Below are 18580 nucleotides of genomic sequence, written 5' to 3'. Positions count from 1 at the left end.
CGGCGTTGGGGGAGCAGGCAGGGCGACCAGAGGTGGGGAGGAATCGGGGCGGCCGGGGTGGGGGAGGAGGTGGGCCGGCCGGCGTTGGGGAGGAGGCGGGGGCGGCCGGCGTTGGGGAGGAATCGGGGCGGCCGAAGGTTGGGGAGGAATCGGGGCGGCCGAAGGTTGGGAGGAGGAGGAGCGGCCGGAGGTTGGGAGGAGGCGGGGCGGCCGGAAGTTGGGGAGGAGGCGGGGTGGGGGAGGAGTGGCGGCGGCAGGGGGCGCGGTGTGTTTCTGCTCGCGAGGGGTCGCTCGGGTCTGGGAAAAACGATTCACGAGGGAAAACTTGGCGGTGACATTTTGGCCGTAAATATGGTGTGCCGTGGGGGTAAGTTTGAAACTAGTGTGCAGAGAAACCCCAAAAACCGGTCGAGACCAGTTTTTCATGGAAGCCCTTTCTGAAGGGGCGCGTAAAGATAAACAAAACTTTTCCTACGCGAACTCCCGAGATCTAGCCGAGGTAGAAGGCCACGAGGATTACCACTAGACGCGCAGTTGCGGATTATCGATGCAGCGCCTTAATGCAGTGTAGTCCCTCGATCCGATCCAGCCGATCTAATCCCGCGATCGTCGAAGTGCTGAACGTACAGCACCTCTGCCGGTATCCACACGTGCGAGGAGGAGCTCCGGCGGCGGACTGCTAGGTCCGGTGCGACGGTTGGACTGAATAGGATTAGGGTTCTCAACGCATGAGAGTGGCGAACCGTGCCCCTTAGGCATCCCACGCCCCTGCTTATATACCGAGTGGAAGTGGGCTCCAGCACTTGTGGCCCATCCACTCTGCGAGTCCAACTCGCATTGTCAGCCCATTTCCGGTTCGGGTCCAACCCGACCAAATACTTGCTCCCGCTCTTAAGTGTGTGACCCCGCAGGCTCATGGCGACTTGGACATGATTGGAGTCCGACTCTCAATCGATCAATCGGTAGCGGCTCCTAACAGAACGTGCGGACTCCCAAGTACCATCGAGTCATGACGACGTACCTTCCAATGTGACATACGTCTTAGTCGCTTTTACCTCACGATATACCTTGTCGAACTATAGGTGATTAATCGTCATCCCTTTAATAGTTCAACTCTCTTCTCGATCTGTGATATACGATTTATCCGACTAACTCTTAGTCGATCGACCCGGTTAACAGTTAACCGGGTCGCACATGGCCATGCTTCCCGAATCATACCACTCGAGAGGGCCCAGAGAATATCTCTCCACTCGGAGGGGCAAAATCCCATCTTGGTTATCCACATCACACAGCTTGATTCTCAGTCAACCCGAACTCTGCCTTTATAACTGCCCTGTTACGGAACAACGTTTGACAGAACCTAAGTTGGTGATCCACAACTCGGATTGTGCGATAACCTCAGGTCTAAGGATTACATTGATTGAGACATGAAAATGACGACCTACTCGTTGCATCTCAATATGGGTCAGTCCGACTCGCTAAACTCTTTAGCCGAGTCCGTGTAAGCTGGAATGACATCATCATGCCCATGACAAGTGGAACCGAGTCATCAGCCAACTTTCACATTAGTCTAGGTTATGTGTCCAGCACAACCTCAATGATTAAGGACAATTTAGTATGAACAACATGAATACATAGTTCCACAATCAAATCACATATTCAATGATACATATCAGATGTTCAAACAAGAACAATTTAATAATCTTTATGAATACATTGGGAATTACATCGTACATGATTGTCTCTAGAACATATTCCATACACTTTCTACACGTGATTTGGGTTGGGTTTTTCCAATCTTCTTTTCTTTTGAGTTTCGGCTGCCTGAAACCAGAAGCTGTCCTAGAAGGACAAAAAAACGGGCCTGGAGATGGTTTGACAAAATTGACGACACCCGTTGGACCCCGCTTCTGCAGAGCGGACTAGTTAGCTGTTTCTAGAACTGTCCGAGATGACTTGCAGTTTACTGCTGCCCCGGTTCCGCTGATCTGTGTGTTCCAGGCTCCCTTCCCTTCAACAGCTTACCAGCAAGCGACAGAGTCCAGCACCGCGCAAGCACCAACTCCCAGATCTCCCACCGCCGATGAGCTCAAAGGCCGCCGCATCCACCTAGCCCGACACGCACCAGCGGGCACCGGCCACTCTAATGTCGTCGTCGGCGGGCGACGCCGATGCCGAGCCCCTCGGCGGCGCCTCCCCGGCTGGCCGCGTGCTCGGCCGCGCCCTCGACAAGGTCATCAAGCACTCCTCCTGGCGCAAGCACTCCGCGCTCGTCTCCACCTGCAAATCCGCCCTCGACCTCCTCTCCTCCGCGTCCACCGCCGCCTCCGAGCCATCGGCTTCCCCGATCCCCGGCCTCCCCGCTCCCGCCGCCGACGCCGCGCTCCACGCGCTTCTCCTCGCCCTCGACCCCGCGTCCCCTAAGGTCGCCGAGCCAGCTCTCGAGTGCGTCGCTAGCCTCCTCTCTCTCCGCCTCCTCGTCGGCGAGGTCGCCACCGCAGGTCCCTCTCCGGTCTCCAAGCTCTTCGCCGCGGTCCTCTCCTGCGGAGGCCTCGGCGACGACACCCTCGAGCTTGCTGCGCTCCGGGCGCTCGTCGCCTTCGTGCGGTGCCCCGCTGTTTCCCTCCGCGGGGAGTGCCTGGGTCAGATGGTGAAGGCGTGCTATAACTTGTACCTGGGGAGCTCGACAGGCGGGAACCAGCTCTGTGCGAAGCTGGCGCTCGCGCAAGTGCTGGTGATCGTGTTTGCACGCGTGGAGGCAGATGCCATGGACGTGCGTGTGCGCACCATCTCAGCTGCCGACATGATGGACCTCTCGGACCGCAGCCTGAACGACTCCAGCGTTGTGCAGGGGGCGCAAGCCTTCATAAATGAGGCCATGGAGGGGAGTGACGCTCCAGAGGAGGCTCCCGAAGCATGTGTACTGGCTGAGGGAGGCGGTGTCGGGGAAGAGGAGAGCATGAGCTTGATCAGGGAGGATGGGCTGGCATTGTTCAAAAACCTCTGCAAATTATCGATGAAATTCGCCACACCAGATAACCCGGATGATCCGGTACTTCTCCGGGGCAAGGTGTTGTCACTCGAGCTACTTAGGATGGTCATTGACAACGCAGGACCGTTCTGGAAGGCAAATGCAAAGTATGTACGCATACCTATGTTGATCTGATTATATACTACTCCCTCCGTCCGGAAATAAGCGACTTGGATTTGTATAAGAATCTATGCAAATCCAAGTCATTTATTTCCGGACGGAGGGAGTAGAATTCTTTCCCAGTCAAAAAGGAACCACTAGAATTCTTTGCATTTTCCTCTTTCCATCAATATTATTGTTCCAATGAGTATTGATATACCAAAATGATAACGGAGGAGGTTAGAATTGATATTTTAGGAAACTACACTTACTGACAGTATACATGACATTTCACTTTATATATGGTATCTGCTCCTGTAGTCCTGTTGGTTCTGTGTAGTTTGTTTGATTGACTGTCCTATAGGTTAGTTGCATGAGAATTTGGCTGGTAAAGGAACCATTGGTTGTGATCTTGTGGATTTGATTGTGTTTGGATGACATATTTATACTATATATCATTGATGAATTCATGAAACATGATAAATGTTAGAACTACTGATATTTGTGAGTGTTGTGACAGTACTGATGGATAACGAACCAGATTATCCAGCAAGAGTTTCCTTATCAACTGATGCTAGCCTGTATGGGACTCAATTTTAGTTCATTTCCTATGTTCAGCAAATAATACATGAAAAGAAAAAATAACGTAATGAAGGACCCAAGCAGGTAGGTGACTGTGAAACGAATATCATAGCTACAGAGCATATGCGATGTAGAGACACCATTTGAGGAGGGAGATAATGCCACTTGGCACTAACAAAGTTATCAGTGCTGCTGATTAATGATTTAAAACAGTATTTATTTGTACGGGAACAGGAAATGTATCAAATACACATAACACAAAAAGAATCCATACTGGAAGCTGTTTAGGTCAGTTGATCATTTTAATATTTCATGTAGGAATGTTTAATTGACAATTGAGCATCAGGTTCAACAGAAAGGAATCCCACTAATATCGGTGTTCTTTTTTTTCCCTCTACCGATGCAGGTATCTTGAAGCAATTAAGCAGTACCTTTGTTTATCCTTGTTAAAAAACAGTGCCTTATCAGCAATGAGTGTTTTCCAGCTTTTGTGCTCCATTTTTATGGGTCTTCTGTTAAGGTTCAGATCTGGTTTGAAAGAGGAAATTGGAATATTTTTTCCTATGCTCGTCCTAAGAGTTCTTGAAAATGTCCTTCAGCCTAGCTTTTTGCAAAAAATGACAGTTCTACACTTTCTGGAGAAGATCTGTAAAGAACCTCAGGTTATTATCGATATCTTTGTGAACTATGATTGTGACGTTGATGCACCGAACATTTTTGAAAGGTATGCTAGTTTTATTCATGATGGATATTTACCTAGTTTTTAAGATTCATAAGTATTCTTATCAAATGTAGTGAAACAGTCTATACAAAGGGCATAGTTTTATAGACGAGCAGCTTGTACTGAAAAAAAAGTGGCATTCTCTTTCTAATGTCACGGTAAAGCAATTTAATTCCATGATCTTCACAGGATTGTCAATGGACTACTAAAGACTGCTTTAGGTGTCCCTGATGGATCTACGACGACATTAACTGTTGCACAAGACCAAACATTTCGGATTGAATCTGTCAAGTGCCTGGCTACTGTTATTAAGTCAATGGGTACGTGGATGGACCAGCAACTGAAAATTGGTGAAAATTTTCAGATAAGTTCTGAAGTACCAACTTCATTGGATAATAATCATATGATCCATAATGGAGAAGAAGGGACTGGAATGGATTATGATCTGCAATCTGAATCTAGTAGCTCTGAAGTATCAGATTCTTCCTCACTCGAGCAACGGCGTGCTTATAAAATAGAACTTCAGGTGCAACTAACTGTGTACTTGAACTAGGTTCCCATTGCTGTTAAATCGTTTCTGTTCTTTTAGGTAAAAGTTGTTTCTCCTTACAGGATTACTGATAGGTTCAAGTTTCCTTTTGCAGAAAGGAGTTGCCTTGTTTAACAGAAAACCTTCTAAAGGTATTGACTTTCTCATTCGAAGCAAGAAAGTAGGCCAGTCTCCGGAAGATGTCGCTTCTTTCTTGATAAACACTGCTGGCTTAAATGCAACAATGGTTGGAGACTATTTAGGTGAAAGAGAAGAGTTCCCCCTCAAGGTTATGCACGCTTATGTGGATGCGCTAAACTTTAAAGGCATGGATTTTGGGGAGGCGATTAGGTTCTTCTTGCAAGGCTTCAGGTTACCAGGGGAAGCACAGAAAATTGACCGAATCATGGAAAAATTTGCTGAACGCTACTGTAAATGCAACCCAAATGTTTTTACCAGTGCAGATACCGCTTATATTCTTGCTTATTCTGTGATCTTGCTAAACACTGATGCTCACAGTGCTATGGTGAAGGATAAGGTAAGTGAACCAAGATCATCCCATGCTATCATCTGGGGGTGGCTCATTTAATAATGGAGACTTTCTTGTGCAGATGTCTAAGGCTGATTTCATGCGCAATAACCGGGGAATTGATGATGGGAAGGATTTGCCTGAAGATTATCTCAGTGCATTGTACGACCAAATTGTGAGCAATGAGATCAAAATGAGTGCCGATTCTTCGGCTGCACAAACTAAGCAAACCAATAGCGTAAGTAAGCTCCTAGGCTTAGACAACATTATCAACTTTGTCAACTGGGGACAGGAAGAAGACAAGGCACACGGCGCAAATGACTTGCTCATTAAGCACATACAGGAGAAATTCAAAGCAAAACACGGAAAATCAGAGTAAGATGAACATGCTTTATCTTTGTTAGAATACTCATGTTTTGAATGATAATTTATGAACTTAACCTTGCTTGTATTGCAGGATCATGTTTTATGTTGTTGCCGATGCAACCATTTTAAGGTTCATGATGGAGGCCTGTTGGGCTCCTATGATGGCTGCATTCAGTGTGACACTAGACCAAAGTGATGATAAGGCTGCCACATCACAGTGTTTGAAGGGATTAAGATCTGCCGTGCATGTTACCTCTGTTATGTGCATGCAGACACAACGAGATGCTTTTTTGACATCCATAGCCAAATTCACGTCCCTCCATTCTGCTGCAGACATGAAACAAAAGAACGTTGATGCTGTTAAGGTAGGATGCCAAACAAAGCATATTGCTTTTGTGGAATTTAAGTCAGTAGTATGAACACCGTCTGGTTCTCCTACTCCAAGCCTGCCGGTTCTGACCCTCTGCATTTACGAATATTACAATGGAGTTAATTGCTTCCTCTTAGGAAAAACAAGAGGGGTTCCTCCCACTATGGTCTTGTTTTTGTGCAATTTATAGAATATTTCTTCTGAGTAATCAGTTCTACAAACATTAGTAATATTTGATTCTATGAATCTTTGGAAAACATTCCTAGCTTGTTTCTAGCAACGTCTTATTTTCACTGCATCTGTAAAATGGTTGCAACAACTTATGCAAATCCCGTATCTTGCATATCTAGTATTTTCATGTAATTATGTAGTCCATTCTTTGTTTTTAATCCCTTTTCGGTGTTTCTTGAAAATGAATAGTATAGTATTGCAACCACCCACTACTCAACTACTATTGTGCTGATTCAGGATTTGTGCAATTAAAATATTTGGTGAACATAGTAGAACTGGCTGACTTTGGGCAGATTGGAGTTTGACCCATCCAAAAAGTGATTTCAATGGATTATTTTCTGATGCTATCTTGGAATTTTTTTTTACCATATACAATAAATGTGCTGGTTCTTGTACCTATTTCTACCTAACATTCCTTTTTTGTGACGTTACGTTATATTCTGTAGAAATCCATATTTTTTGCTAATCTTTACATGTAAACTGTTATAGGCATATCTGGCTGTTTCGAAGTGGCCTAATGATACATTTAATATATGTTTTCTCAACAGGCTATAATATCCATCGCGATTGAAGATGGCAATTACTTGCAGGAATCTTGGGAACATGTATTAACATGCTTATCACGGTTTGAACATTTACATTTGCTTGGAGAAGGGGTGCCTACTGATGCTTCATTTCTGGCAGTACCTCTGGTTGAATCTGAAGAAAAAGCTCAGAAGTCTACGTCTGTTGTACCTTCAAAGAGAGCCAATGCTCTTCAGAATCCTGCCGTGATGGCTGCTGTTAGAGGGGGTTCTTATGACAGCACCGTGGCAAAAACCAGTGCCTCAGTGTTGGTTACTCCTGAACAGATCAACAATTTCATATCGAACATAAATTTGTTGGACCAGATAGGCATCGTTGAGTTAAATCATATATTTGCCCATAGTCAAAGGTTAAACAGTGACGCCATTGTTGCTTTTGTGAAAGCTCTTTGCAAGGTCTCAATGACTGAGTTGCAGTCTCCATCAGATCCTCGTATCTTCTGCCTTACAAAAATAGTAGAGATTGCGTAAGAAAATTCTTGAGATCCGCTACAAAACTAACCATTTTAAATAGCAGACAGCAGCCATGAGTTTCTTAAGTCGTCTAAATCTTGATTTCATTTGTGCAGGCATTACAATATCAACCGCATACGTTTGGTGTGGTCTCGGATATGGAAAGTTCTATCAGATTTTTTTGTGTCTGTTGGACTATTAGAGAACCTCTCTATTGCAATATTTGTAATGGACTCTCTGAGGCAGCTAGCAATGAAGTTTCTGGAAAGAGAGGAGCTGGCAAACTATAACTTTCAAAATGAGTTCCTTAAACCTTTTGTGGTTGTTATGGAGAGGAGTGATGTTCCAGAAGTACGAGAACTGATTGTTCGGTGTGTATCACAGATGGTCCTAACTCGGGTTAACAACATAAAGTCTGGCTGGAAGGGTGTTTTTACGGTATGTATTGCTTCATTTGGTTAATTTTAGTTTACTGGAGTACCTTGGGCAAGTTCACATCCGGAAATAGTGTGTCCTGTGACCTGTCCTTGAAAAAGCATAAAGCTATGTGACAGTCGTATGCTATTTATTGAATTTTTTTTGTCGATGTACAGGTTTTTACTTCTGCTGCAGCTGATGATACGAAAAGTACTGTCCTATTGGCATTTGGGACTATGGAAAGAATTGTCCGTGACTACTTTCGATACATAACTGAGACAGATGCCACAACATTTACTGATTGTGTCCAATGTCTTATTGCATTTACAAGTAGCCAATTTAATAGTGAGGCCAGTCTCAATGCTATTGCGTTTCTCCGGTTCTGTGCTGTTAAACTTGCCGAGGAAGGGTTTGTTTGCCAGGACAAGGATGCTGATACACCGAGGAATTCAGGCATGTCAGATGGATATGCCACTGTGAACAAGAATGATTATGTTTCCTTCTGGGTTCCTCTCCTTGCTGGTACGACATTATTATTTCTTTATCTGTGGAAGTGCTACTTTTAACACAGAGTTTGAGCATTCTCGTTAGATGAAAATACGAATGCATAGAGGTTTCTTTTTTTTAGATAATGGAAGCTTTATTACCTCCGACCTCTGCATTCAGAATGCATACAGCCTAAAGTCGTACATTATTCTCAACAATTGAAAAAATATGACCACATCCACAAGTGTGACAGGCCACACGGAGAACCGATCTACAAAGTAAGAAGTCTAGAGCTAGCACGCCACCCAAACCGGGACATAAACTCCCTGGTGATCCACTGTAGTCGCTTGGCGCCAGACTCCATCGGTTCCTTGTGCTGCACCTTCTGTAGCAACGCCCATAATCGCAGCCAATTGGTACATAAGAGCAAAACCTGCATAGATGAGTGCATTTTCTTTTTATCAAAAACAATGTCATTACGGCATAACCAAATAGACCAGAAAACTGCTGCCGCCCCTACTGATACGAGAGGACGCAAAGTCTTGTTTGGAGGCGAAATATTAAATGCCCCAAAAATATGGACCATATTATTTGGAGGCGAAATATTAAATGCCAAATGAATTGTTGTCCACGTAAGCCTAGCCATTGCACAATAAAAAAAAAGATGTTGAATCGATTCGTGCTCAGAACAGAAGGCACAATGTGTATCCCCTTGCCAACTTCGTTTGACCAGATTATCCTTAGTAAGAATGACCCCCTTACAAAGGAACCAAAGAAAAACTTTTATTTTGAGTGGTAAATTGAGTCACCAAAGAAGTCTCGATCTAACTCGAACTCGGGAATCCATAAGAGCTGAATACATTGATTTAACTGAAAAAATCCCACTAGGAAGAAGACTCCAATGAAAAGAGTCTGGCTCTGTCGACAATGTAACAGATGCGACAGAGTCAACAATGGCATTCCAAGCCTCACGATGATGTCCCAACAAGGACCGCTGAAAATCAACATTCGGCATAGTTGCTCCAAGAACTGAAGCCACCGAGACATGCTTTTTCCGCACAATATTAAACAAACGTGGGTACTTGTCGCATAAAGGCATGTCCCCAATCCACGTGTCCTCCCAAAAACGGACCAATTCACCATTACCAACCTTAAATCGCCAAATTGAAGAAAATTATTTTTGGTCAATAATCATATCTGTGATTTATTTTCTTCCTTTTCCTTTTCTTGCCTTTTCAGGTTTGGCCAGGCTGACCAGTGATTCAAGGCTGACCATCGGGAAAAGTGCTGTAGGAGTACTTTTTGACATTTTGAAGGATCATGGACACCTCTTCTCACAGTCCTTTTGGGCCAATATCTTTCAGTCTGTTATTTATCCTCTATTTAGCAGTCAAAGGTCTAGGGCCAGTGATCTAACCTTAACATCAAACATCATTGATGATGACTTTTCAACTCTTGAAACACAAACATTGGCAATGAAATCTTTAGTGGTTATATTTGTCAATTTCTTTGACGTGATGCGGCCAGAACTTGCTAGAATTGCATCCATTGTCACATATTTTATCAGAAGTCCCTATAAACATTCTGCTAGCATCGGTGTATCTGCTTTTCTACGTTTAGTAGACGGAGTTGGTAGCAAACTTTCCAAGGAGGAATGGAGAGATATCCTTCTGTGCTTCAAAGAATCATTGTCACAGACCTTTGTTGTATTCTCTAAAATTGTAAGAATGATGCAAGACATTGAAATTCCAGATAGGATTGAATCCTATTCAGAAGCTGAGCAGTTTTCAGACAACGAAATTTATATTAATGATGAAGAGGAAGCTAACATGGAGACAACTTCTTATGCTATTGTCAAGCTGAAGAATCATATGGCCCTACTACTCCTAGTTGTTCAGGTACTTGATTTTTGTTAACTAAATTATTTATATACTCATAAATGGTTTAAAGTGTAATTCAGAGATCCTTTTTGTATAGTGAAATGCAAAGATATATAGGAAACTATTTGGATGTTTTACACAGTTTGGCTCTGGGCATCTGGCTAAGATGGGATAGGCCTGGGCCATTTTTACAGATGCCTTAGAATCTGAAGTAGGAGCTAGTGGTTTTGTCCTCAACTAAGGCAGCAGTAGAAATGTCTTCTGGTAGAGCAGTGGAAATGAGTTATTAGGACAAGCAGAGGAGATTGTTAGGATAATAATAGTATAATAGAGTTCGTGGGGATCCATGAATGAGGTGATTTACTGTTTTCTCATAGTTCTCAGTGTAACCAAACCGTGCCAAGTTGAGAGGGCTGGAACAATTAGTTATTAGGACAGACAGATAGGATCGTTAGGATAATAGAGGTTGTGGATCAACGAATAAGGCGATTTACCATCTTCCCATAGTCCCCATTTTAAGCAAACCATGCCCAGTTGCTTCTATGGCACAGGTTGGTTCTATCTAGAGGTTATAGATACCAGTTTTCACGTCGAAGGAGGCTCTCAGGGCTTAAACATCTTCACCTGCTGGGTAGTAATTAAATTCTTGTGCCTAAAGGCTTGTTTGGAATGGTTGTAAGTTTTGTATGGCCACCAGGTGCCCGCACAAAGATTACCAACCCTTGAGCTAAATACTGGTGCCCGCACAAAGATTACAACCATTCCAAACAGCCCCTAAGTGGAGAAGCGATCCAGACGAGCCAGTCTTTTTCTTTCCCAGTCTCACATCATTATACTCAATTTTTTTTTCCTTTTACACAGGGCATTATTAAATTGTATGAGGAACAGGGGAAATATCTTACCGTGGACCATATTAGCATTCTTTTGGCGATGATATCGGCAATTGCAACACATGCAAGCGAAGTGAGCTCTGACTCTTTATTACAGATGAAATTCCATAAAGCATGTTCCCTTTTGGAGGCATCTGAGCCAGCAGTTGTCCATTTTGAGAACGAGACATACCAGAGCTACCTCAAGCTTCTCCAAGCTCTGCTCCATGAGCATCCATTCTTATCTGAAGACATGGACATACAATCGCGAATACTTGATGCTTGTGAGAAAATACTGAAGACATATCTAAATTGTGCTGGGCATGGACCATCTGATGAAGCTTCTCAGAGCGATCCAACTTTACATTGCATAGTGCCACTGGGCGCTGCCAAGAAAGAGGAGCTGGCTGCTAGGACTCAACTGGTCCTTATAGTGGTGCAGATACTGCGTAGCTTGGATAAGGATTCATTTATGAGAGTACTCCCTCGCTTTTTCCCACTGCTGGTTGATCTCATCCGCTGTGAGCATAGCTCTGTAGATGTTCAACACGCCCTCTACAAAATCTTCAAATCATCAATAGGCCCCATGATACAAGTATAATGGCACATTCCGGTCCTGCTAGGCATACCATTTGTGACTCCATTTTGATGACTAGTCCATTAACCTGCAGTAGGATATAACTAGTCTGGTATCCTGATTGAGCCCTCTCCTTCAGGATTCTGAGTTCAAGGTGAATATCTGTCACTAGTTCTGGGTCACTCCATGCTACGCATATCTTATTCAGCTGAGAATAATCTGCTTATGTCTTCATTTTTGCAGTGTCATATTACTAGTCCAGATATGGAGCAGAAAGGTCCATTTTTTGTCAACACCCATTTCAGCAAGTGAGTTCCATCATCGGAACATTCTAACCAGGCATGATTATTGCTGATGGCTTTTCACACTTTCGGGCCTTATATGCCCTGAGGTAATTTTCATGACCCTGTAATGCAGAAGGGTCTCATGCTCCCATTCCATCATTACCATCGCCTTAAACTAATGGAAAGGTGTATATAGTACGTTGTGCCCTTGCAACTAGAGAAAATCGTTTGAACTATCGTTGCTTTGTAATATTTCATTTTCCTCAAATATATTATGATCTCTATCCAATAGGCTATGTATGTGATTCTTTTTGTTCATATAAACGGATGCAAATACTACAGTGAATAGTTTGTTTGTTCGAGTTAACCTATGAAATACTAGTGGATATTTCTTGTTCAGACAAATGAGCTAATGAGGTTCTTCGAGTATGTAGAGGACTGTTTATGTAAAAACAAATCTACTCTATACAATAAACCTCAATTCACAGTATAGTAAAGAAAAGTACTCCCTCTGTCTGTCTTTAAATAAGTGACGTGGATTTGTAATGGAACAATAATAAACACTCCTTGTATGCCTAGTACTGACCGTAATACACAAGAACATTGTGGGGCAGAAAAAGCTCTTCAAGCGCCTATGACAGGATGCTACACATGTCTCGATATACTTGCCGTGACTGTATTTTGACTGCAGCGAATTTGAACCACGAAAACACCAACATCCTTCCATGCGTTGCAACTTGCAACAGATCATATTCTTTTACAGGGTAGAATTGGCCTTATTTAATTACACGCCGCATATAACTGATATAGAGTTTCAGTTTAGGATAATAATTTACACAACTAAAGACATGACATCAAAAGATCTAGACGACCACATGCGCTTAGGTACAGAAAGGACTAGAGAATGGTATACACAGCATGAACTGGGTGCAACACTTTGAAAGAATTGAGCTGTTCTACGATTTGGACCCTACATGAGCTACTATTATACACAGGTTGGAGGTCCGGACTCCATTTCCGGCATCCAATTTGGTCGATGAACAGACCACCAACTATCAGAATTCCTGGCAGGGGATGGGGAATGTACAGACACTTAACAGAAGCTGAGCAAGAGTGGCTTCATTTCCAGCTCTCGCTTTTCATGCCCCATCCGACGGGGCATCTTAACATTCACATTATAAGGTGAAGGTAACCATGAATAAGGACGACCTGCAATTGAGTGAGAAACAAATAATTCAGCCCATACATCCCTTCCAATAAAAGGTCCACTAGTAAAATTAAGATCAACACAACAACCAACCTTTAAAGATGCAAGAGAAAACAATTTGCAAGAAAAGAAGCATGCCGCCCAATTAGCAGTGCTGCTGTTCTTAGTCCTGCTGCAGACTAGAGGATACCTGCAATAATGAAGGCGAGATGTTACAGCAGTCTTTCTCAAGCAGGAATGTCTGTTGGACCAAGGTAAACACACCTCAAATTTGTCACTGGCATCCTCTGTCATCCTGACATTTGTTCGGAGATGTTGTTTGGAGGAAATTGTGGTGCACGAGCAGGGATCAGTTGCTGAGGGCGTGGAGCTCCTGTTTTCACAAAGAAGGTTACATGTCAAAACTACATGAGTTTAAAAAAATATGGTTGAATTGTGCGAAATGTTTGTATGATCAATTCAGTGATCCGCAATCAATTTCTTGCCTGGAGGATATTGTTGCTGAACTGTTGATGCGCGCACATTTGCAGCATTCTGATTAGATAGTGGGAGAAGGTGACTTGGTACATAGCCAGGTGAATACGAATGTTCACTTGGCACAGGCTGGCCGAACTGCCCATATGGGTAAACTGCTGGGCCTACTGCTCTGGGACCACCATAGACTGGAACATACTGTTGTCCAACATATGGACCATAGGCATTCTACAACACTAAAAATATAATAAATTAGCAAAATTTAAAACTTAAGACTTGTGGCACTTACATAAAAATATGAACGAGTTCTCAACCTGTGGATACATGTATTCAGGTCCATATGTTGATGGCCTGCACTGACAAAAACAATGGATCATTACTTGCACTGGCCAGGCTGTTCACTTGGAAATAAGCAGACGGTCTAGCACGACAACATTTCTAGACCACAATCCTGTAAAGTATACAATTCCAGACTGGCACCACTTTAATCAGTGTGCCAGACAGCCTAACAGATCACATTGTTAGCTGTGCATAATCTTTGCCAACTATGCATTGAACGAACTGTTAACCTACCCATAAGGAGGATACACAAGAGCCTGTGAGTAGTTGTAGGGGGGTTGCTGATATGTTGGGCTCTGTACATACATGCTCCCTGGAACCGCCGCACCTCCGCCATATGGAATGACCGGCCTCATAGGTGCTATTACCACATTAAGGAGGAAAATTATTACAATTGAATATGCAGACAAGGGGATGAAGAGGTGAAGACACAAGCATAATAAACAGTAAAGAGAACTTCAAAGCAATGTGTTTTTGCTAGAGTCCTGCCAAATGCCGGCCTGAAAAGGCGAAGCACAAGCATAATAAACCAGTAAGAAAACTTCAAAACAATATGTTTTTGCTAGTCCTGCCAAATGCTGAATACAGAAGAAGCTCATTAATATTTATTAGCGCATACATTCTGGGAGGGTGCAATGACCATTCTCCTGGATGTGTTCTTCTCTGCCTATTTTGATTTACAGATATAAATGTTACCAATAGAACACCATCATTATTGTTCAACCCAATTTTGAAAGATCTTTTCTTGCTAACCTTGACCTTGATAACCAAGGTTAGCTGTACTCTTTTCCTTCTATAATGAACGGCAGAGCTCCTGCCCTTTTCCTCAAATTTTTTGAAAGATCTTTTAATAGTATATTGCCAACTACAAATATTATGGTCCTCTGTTATAAGAGTGATAGCTCATGAATGAATAGCAAACAACTCACAAAATGTGTGCATTCCATCAGAGGCGAAGATGCTTACATTTGGATAAACTGTTTGCCTTTGTGATCATTAACATCTTCATTGCAAGTTGCAACTATGCAAATGATGTTTGACTCGTAAACAAACAGTTCCTTATCAAGAAACCAATATGATTGTGCCATGTTTTCTGCTACCAACCAACTCATGAGTAGTCCACTTTCCGTTACCTAATGTCTAATCTTCCTTTTAATCAGGTCCCGCACTAATTCTACCACTCCTCCGCAGACATGACTGGCAAAGGACTAGTAGCTCAAGCTTCTTTCTTTTGTTTGTTTTTCGAACTCAAGTGGGGACTTGATCTTGTAAATTCTTTAGCGATTTAGCCTTCTGACAGTGAACAGTTAGGCGAGGAACTACATACTTACTACTCGAATGGGGACAAGTCCCTTAATTCTATTTTCCAGTTACTTAGCAGATAAGATGAATAGGCAGCAGGAAAAACTAAGCAACAAGATAACTATGGGAATGGAGATTAATTTTAAAATGATAGAAAATGCTGTGATTATGATAACTCCAATACACCAGGAATGAGCATTGATTTAAATAAACCCGATGGACAAAATGTTAGGCTGCAGGCAAGAATTCTATATACATTCGACAGTTCACAAAATTGTAACTATGACAATAGAAAACCAGGTTACTAGAAGACTTACAAAAAGGCACAGCTGGACCAGGTCGCCCTAGGATGGCAAGATTACAATTAGCACGCCGCCCATCGATCACTGGATACGGATCCATGCAAGCCATCCTTGCCGACTCTGGGTCCCGGAAGGTCACCTGTACGCACATCCACAGAAAATTAAGACACATTAACATCAGGAAAAGAGGGTACACATTTCCCCCAATTTCCACACCAAAACTAAACTACTTCCACGTTCCCTTCAGACAGTTGTGCAATCCATGAGAAACATGCCCTAAATTTTTACTCCAGTTTGCATAAAAATCTTCCAGGCAGCTGAAAAATGTTGTGACATCGAAATCCTAGACCTCGTGGAAGAAAAACTTTCTGATCAATCCCCGCCAGAATCAAATTGTTTCCCCATAATTATCTTAACCCAGATTGTAAAAAAAAAATCCCCCAATTTCTCTGCGATGACAGCAACGCTCCCAAATCCACGGACCCTCACCTCCGATCAACCACCGCCTACAGTCACAAAACCTCCCAATTCAACTCCAAACCCCTGATCCCGAAAACTCACGGGCCAAAAATCACAAAGCCTAGCTCGAAAACCAAGCCATGCCCATGATCCCCACCACCAAACCCCGGAGAAAAACCAACCGGTAACACAAGAAGAGAGGGTGGGAGAAGCGTGCTCACGAATCCGTAACCCTTGGACCTCCCGGTGGCGCGGTCGGTGATGACGACGGCCTCGAGGATGTCCCCGTAGGCCTCGAAGTGCGCGCGCAGCCCCTCGCTCCGCGTCTCCCAGGCGAGGCCCCCCACGAAGACCTTGGTGTACGTGGTGTCCCCGTACGGCCCGCTCAGGTAGTGCAGCGCCGGCGTCCCGCCCCCTCCCCCTCCTCCTCCTCCTCCTCCTCCTCCCAGCATCACCGCCGGCGACCGCTGCGGCGTCATCATCCCGCGCGCATGCGCCCGCGAACCCTAACCCTAGCCGCGCAGCCGCTAACAGCCGAAACGCGACACGAGGAGGAGCGCCGTACTAGTATTAAGCAGCGAGGCGAGGGGGAACCACTAGCTAGGTTGCTTGCTGGTCGCGCTATTATAGCGGTGGGTCTGGTGCTGATCCGAGAAGCGGTTAGTAAAATCAGGCGGGAGAGGGGAAGAGGGGGCGGGGCAAGCGAGTGGGAAGTTGGTGCGGGAGGGACGAAGGAGGAGGAGGGAGGATATCTCGCGCCGAGGGGAAGAGGACAACAAGGCCAACGGGGGCAAAGGGTGGTTTGGGCTTTTGTGGACGGGGACGGAATGGGACTCCTGGCACACACACACACACACATCATGCTCACGTTTTATACGACGCGCGGATTGAAGACATCGTTGTGCCATACGCGTACGAACTCAATGGATAAACAAGAGACATCGCGCCAGTTTCCAGGGTCGAATCGCGTTTTCCCTTTTTTTCTGGCAACTGAATCGCGTTTTTCTTAAACTTCATTAACTTGAACCGGTGTTACCGTCTCCTGCACCGCATCGGCGATTTCCGGGAATGAAAACGGTCGTTTGCACCTTGTCAGCTTCCCCATTTATGTTTTACTAGATGCCTAAATGATGTTTTGCGCGTTGCTGCCAAACCGTTTTAGGTGGTGGTTTGAATTGATAGATTAGTGGAAAAGTAAATGAATACATGCGTGACTTGAAAAAAAATTACATGCATGATTTGATGATGTGGCATGGTTTCCATGGCATACAATGTAGTGGGCCTAATGAGATGGCATGCTTGTATGTTGAAACAAATATGTAGCGGGGTTCTCTTGTTTAGACATAGAAGATATGTATGCATTGAAGGAGTTTTATGTTCAGTTAACCTCTACAGGTCAATGTTTTATGTCATCTTAGCTGACAACCAATACCATCCTAGTGTAAAATGCTTATCCATTTTCTCCTCTTAATTTGAACAAATATCCCAAGACACAAACTAAGGATGAGGCGGGTACTTGAAAAGTACTACAGCCGTCCAAGACAGGTGCGTCCGACAGCAGCAGATATGGTACCTCGTGGTACCATCTCTTCGAGCCAACGAAGAAAGTGCTAAGTCATAAGGGTAGCATGGTCAATTCTCCCTTGAAGCCTTGCCTCCCTGCACTTTCGACTGAAAGAGGATAGACTCATAGACTGACATCATACACCAGTTTGCTTCCATGAGGGTTCCCCAATGGGTACAAGGAGGGTGCCATTGTCACAGCCGGCGATTGCACTCGAAGCTGCGGCATGTGCCAATTGCTTGGCAGCTTGGGGGGTCATTGTGGAGGTGGAGCTGTTGTTCAGGTTGTTGCACATAAATTCAATCTAGTCATTCTCGTCCAATGAGATCTAATGGTTGTCTCGAGGCGGTCGTGGAAACGCCAGATGGTGTGGAGTATATGTGCCTATCCTCTATGCATGTTGCCCACTCTCTTACACGTCGTGAAGGTCCAAGTTGATGCTGCGGGAGACGACAATGAGACGACAATGAGGCAACCACGACCTAGACAATTCCAATCATATCCCCTGCAATCAACGGATCGTTTGTGCATGTACCTTGTTTCACAAGCGTAGGTACCGGTAAAGTCGTTCAGCAGAATGTGCATACAATATATGCCATAAACGAACAAGAACGGATGAAATGAAGAGTTGAACTCAGATAAAATAGAAGGTGACGGATGCTAGCTTCCTGCCTGACACGGGTGAGACCTGGTGGGGAGCAGTGGTCCGATCAAGCGATGGGCGGATCGTCACTGCTGCCTGGGGGGAAGCTAATAGATGCGACTCCATTTTGGAAGCTGAAACTATGGCGTGCTGTCAAAGCTATACAGGGTATGATTTTCCATCAAGATAAGCGGCTGCACCTGGAAAGCGGCTGCCGAGGTCTGATCTCGGGTCTTCAGAACGATGCCTCTGATCGGTCTGCTGTGTGGTTCAGGCTTCGGG

At 44.3% G+C, this 18580-nt stretch overlaps 2 protein-coding genes across 4 annotated transcripts; one reads left to right on the top strand and one right to left on the bottom strand.

The window, feature by feature from the left end:
- The first annotated feature begins 1964 nt into the window (after positions 1-1964).
- On the top strand, positions 1965-15397 carry LOC100845351 (brefeldin A-inhibited guanine nucleotide-exchange protein 1). 2 transcript variants are annotated; one of them, XM_010229189.3, is made up of 13 exons: positions 1965-3138; positions 4119-4436; positions 4623-4959; positions 5078-5500; positions 5574-5866; positions 5949-6222; positions 7007-7509; positions 7612-7933; positions 8089-8434; positions 9638-10296; positions 11140-11878; positions 11968-12115; positions 15189-15397. In XM_010229189.3, exons 1-11 carry the CDS (start codon positions 2147-2149, stop codon positions 11746-11748), a joined length of 5076 nt encoding a protein of 1691 aa, XP_010227491.1. In that variant the 5' UTR covers positions 1965-2146; the 3' UTR covers positions 11749-11878; positions 11968-12115; positions 15189-15397. The 2 variants fall into 2 exon arrangements, with proteins under 2 accessions (XP_010227491.1, XP_003560569.1); XM_003560521.4 differs by lacking the exon at positions 15189-15397 and having other exon boundaries at positions 11968-12379.
- On the bottom strand, positions 12704-16871 carry LOC100823039 (RNA-binding protein 24-A). Of its 2 annotated transcripts, none has more exons than XM_014896916.2 (8): positions 16313-16871; positions 15648-15771; positions 14263-14389; positions 14004-14040; positions 13701-13917; positions 13480-13588; positions 13309-13394; positions 12704-13217 (listed from the first exon to the last, which is right to left on the bottom strand). In XM_014896916.2, exons 1-6 carry the CDS (start codon positions 16571-16573, stop codon positions 13506-13508), a joined length of 849 nt encoding a protein of 282 aa, XP_014752402.1. In that variant the 5' UTR covers positions 16574-16871; the 3' UTR covers positions 12704-13217; positions 13309-13394; positions 13480-13505. The 2 variants fall into 2 exon arrangements, with proteins under 2 accessions (XP_014752402.1, XP_003563604.1); XM_003563556.4 differs by having other exon boundaries at positions 13309-13405; positions 16313-16868.
- Positions 16872-18580: the final 1709 nt, after the last annotated feature.

This window comes from Brachypodium distachyon, chromosome 1 (genome assembly GCF_000005505.3).
Source record: "Brachypodium distachyon strain Bd21 chromosome 1, Brachypodium_distachyon_v3.0, whole genome shotgun sequence".
NCBI lineage: Eukaryota > Viridiplantae > Streptophyta > Magnoliopsida > Poales > Poaceae > Brachypodium > Brachypodium distachyon.
Note: the sequence above shows the minus strand (reverse complement) of the source record. Positions and strands in the feature narration are given on the sequence as shown.

What these genes read in the sequence shown, in the direction of transcription:
- LOC100823039 (XM_014896916.2), bottom strand. Translation starts at nt 16,573, where the DNA reads ATGATGACGCCGCAGCGGTCGCCGGCGGTGATGCTGGGAGGAGGAGGA. An exon ending in CTTGTGTATCCTCCTTATGG is followed by an intron (nt 14,041 to 14,262) that starts GTAGGTTAACAG and finishes TTGTCAGTGCAG; the next exon opens with GCCATCAACATATGGACCTG. An exon ending in TCAGCAACAATATCCTCCAG is followed by an intron (nt 13,589 to 13,700) that starts GCAAGAAATTGA and finishes TTGTGAAAACAG; the next exon opens with GAGCTCCACGCCCTCAGCAA.
- LOC100845351 (XM_010229189.3), top strand. Translation starts at nt 2,147, where the DNA reads ATGTCGTCGTCGGCGGGCGACGCCGATGCCGAGCCCCTCGGCGGCGCC. An exon ending in TTCTGGAAGGCAAATGCAAA is followed by an intron (nt 3,139 to 4,118) that starts GTATGTACGCAT and finishes CTACCGATGCAG; the next exon opens with GTATCTTGAAGCAATTAAGC. An exon ending in CTTATAAAATAGAACTTCAG is followed by an intron (nt 4,960 to 5,077) that starts GTGCAACTAACT and finishes TTCCTTTTGCAG; the next exon opens with AAAGGAGTTGCCTTGTTTAA.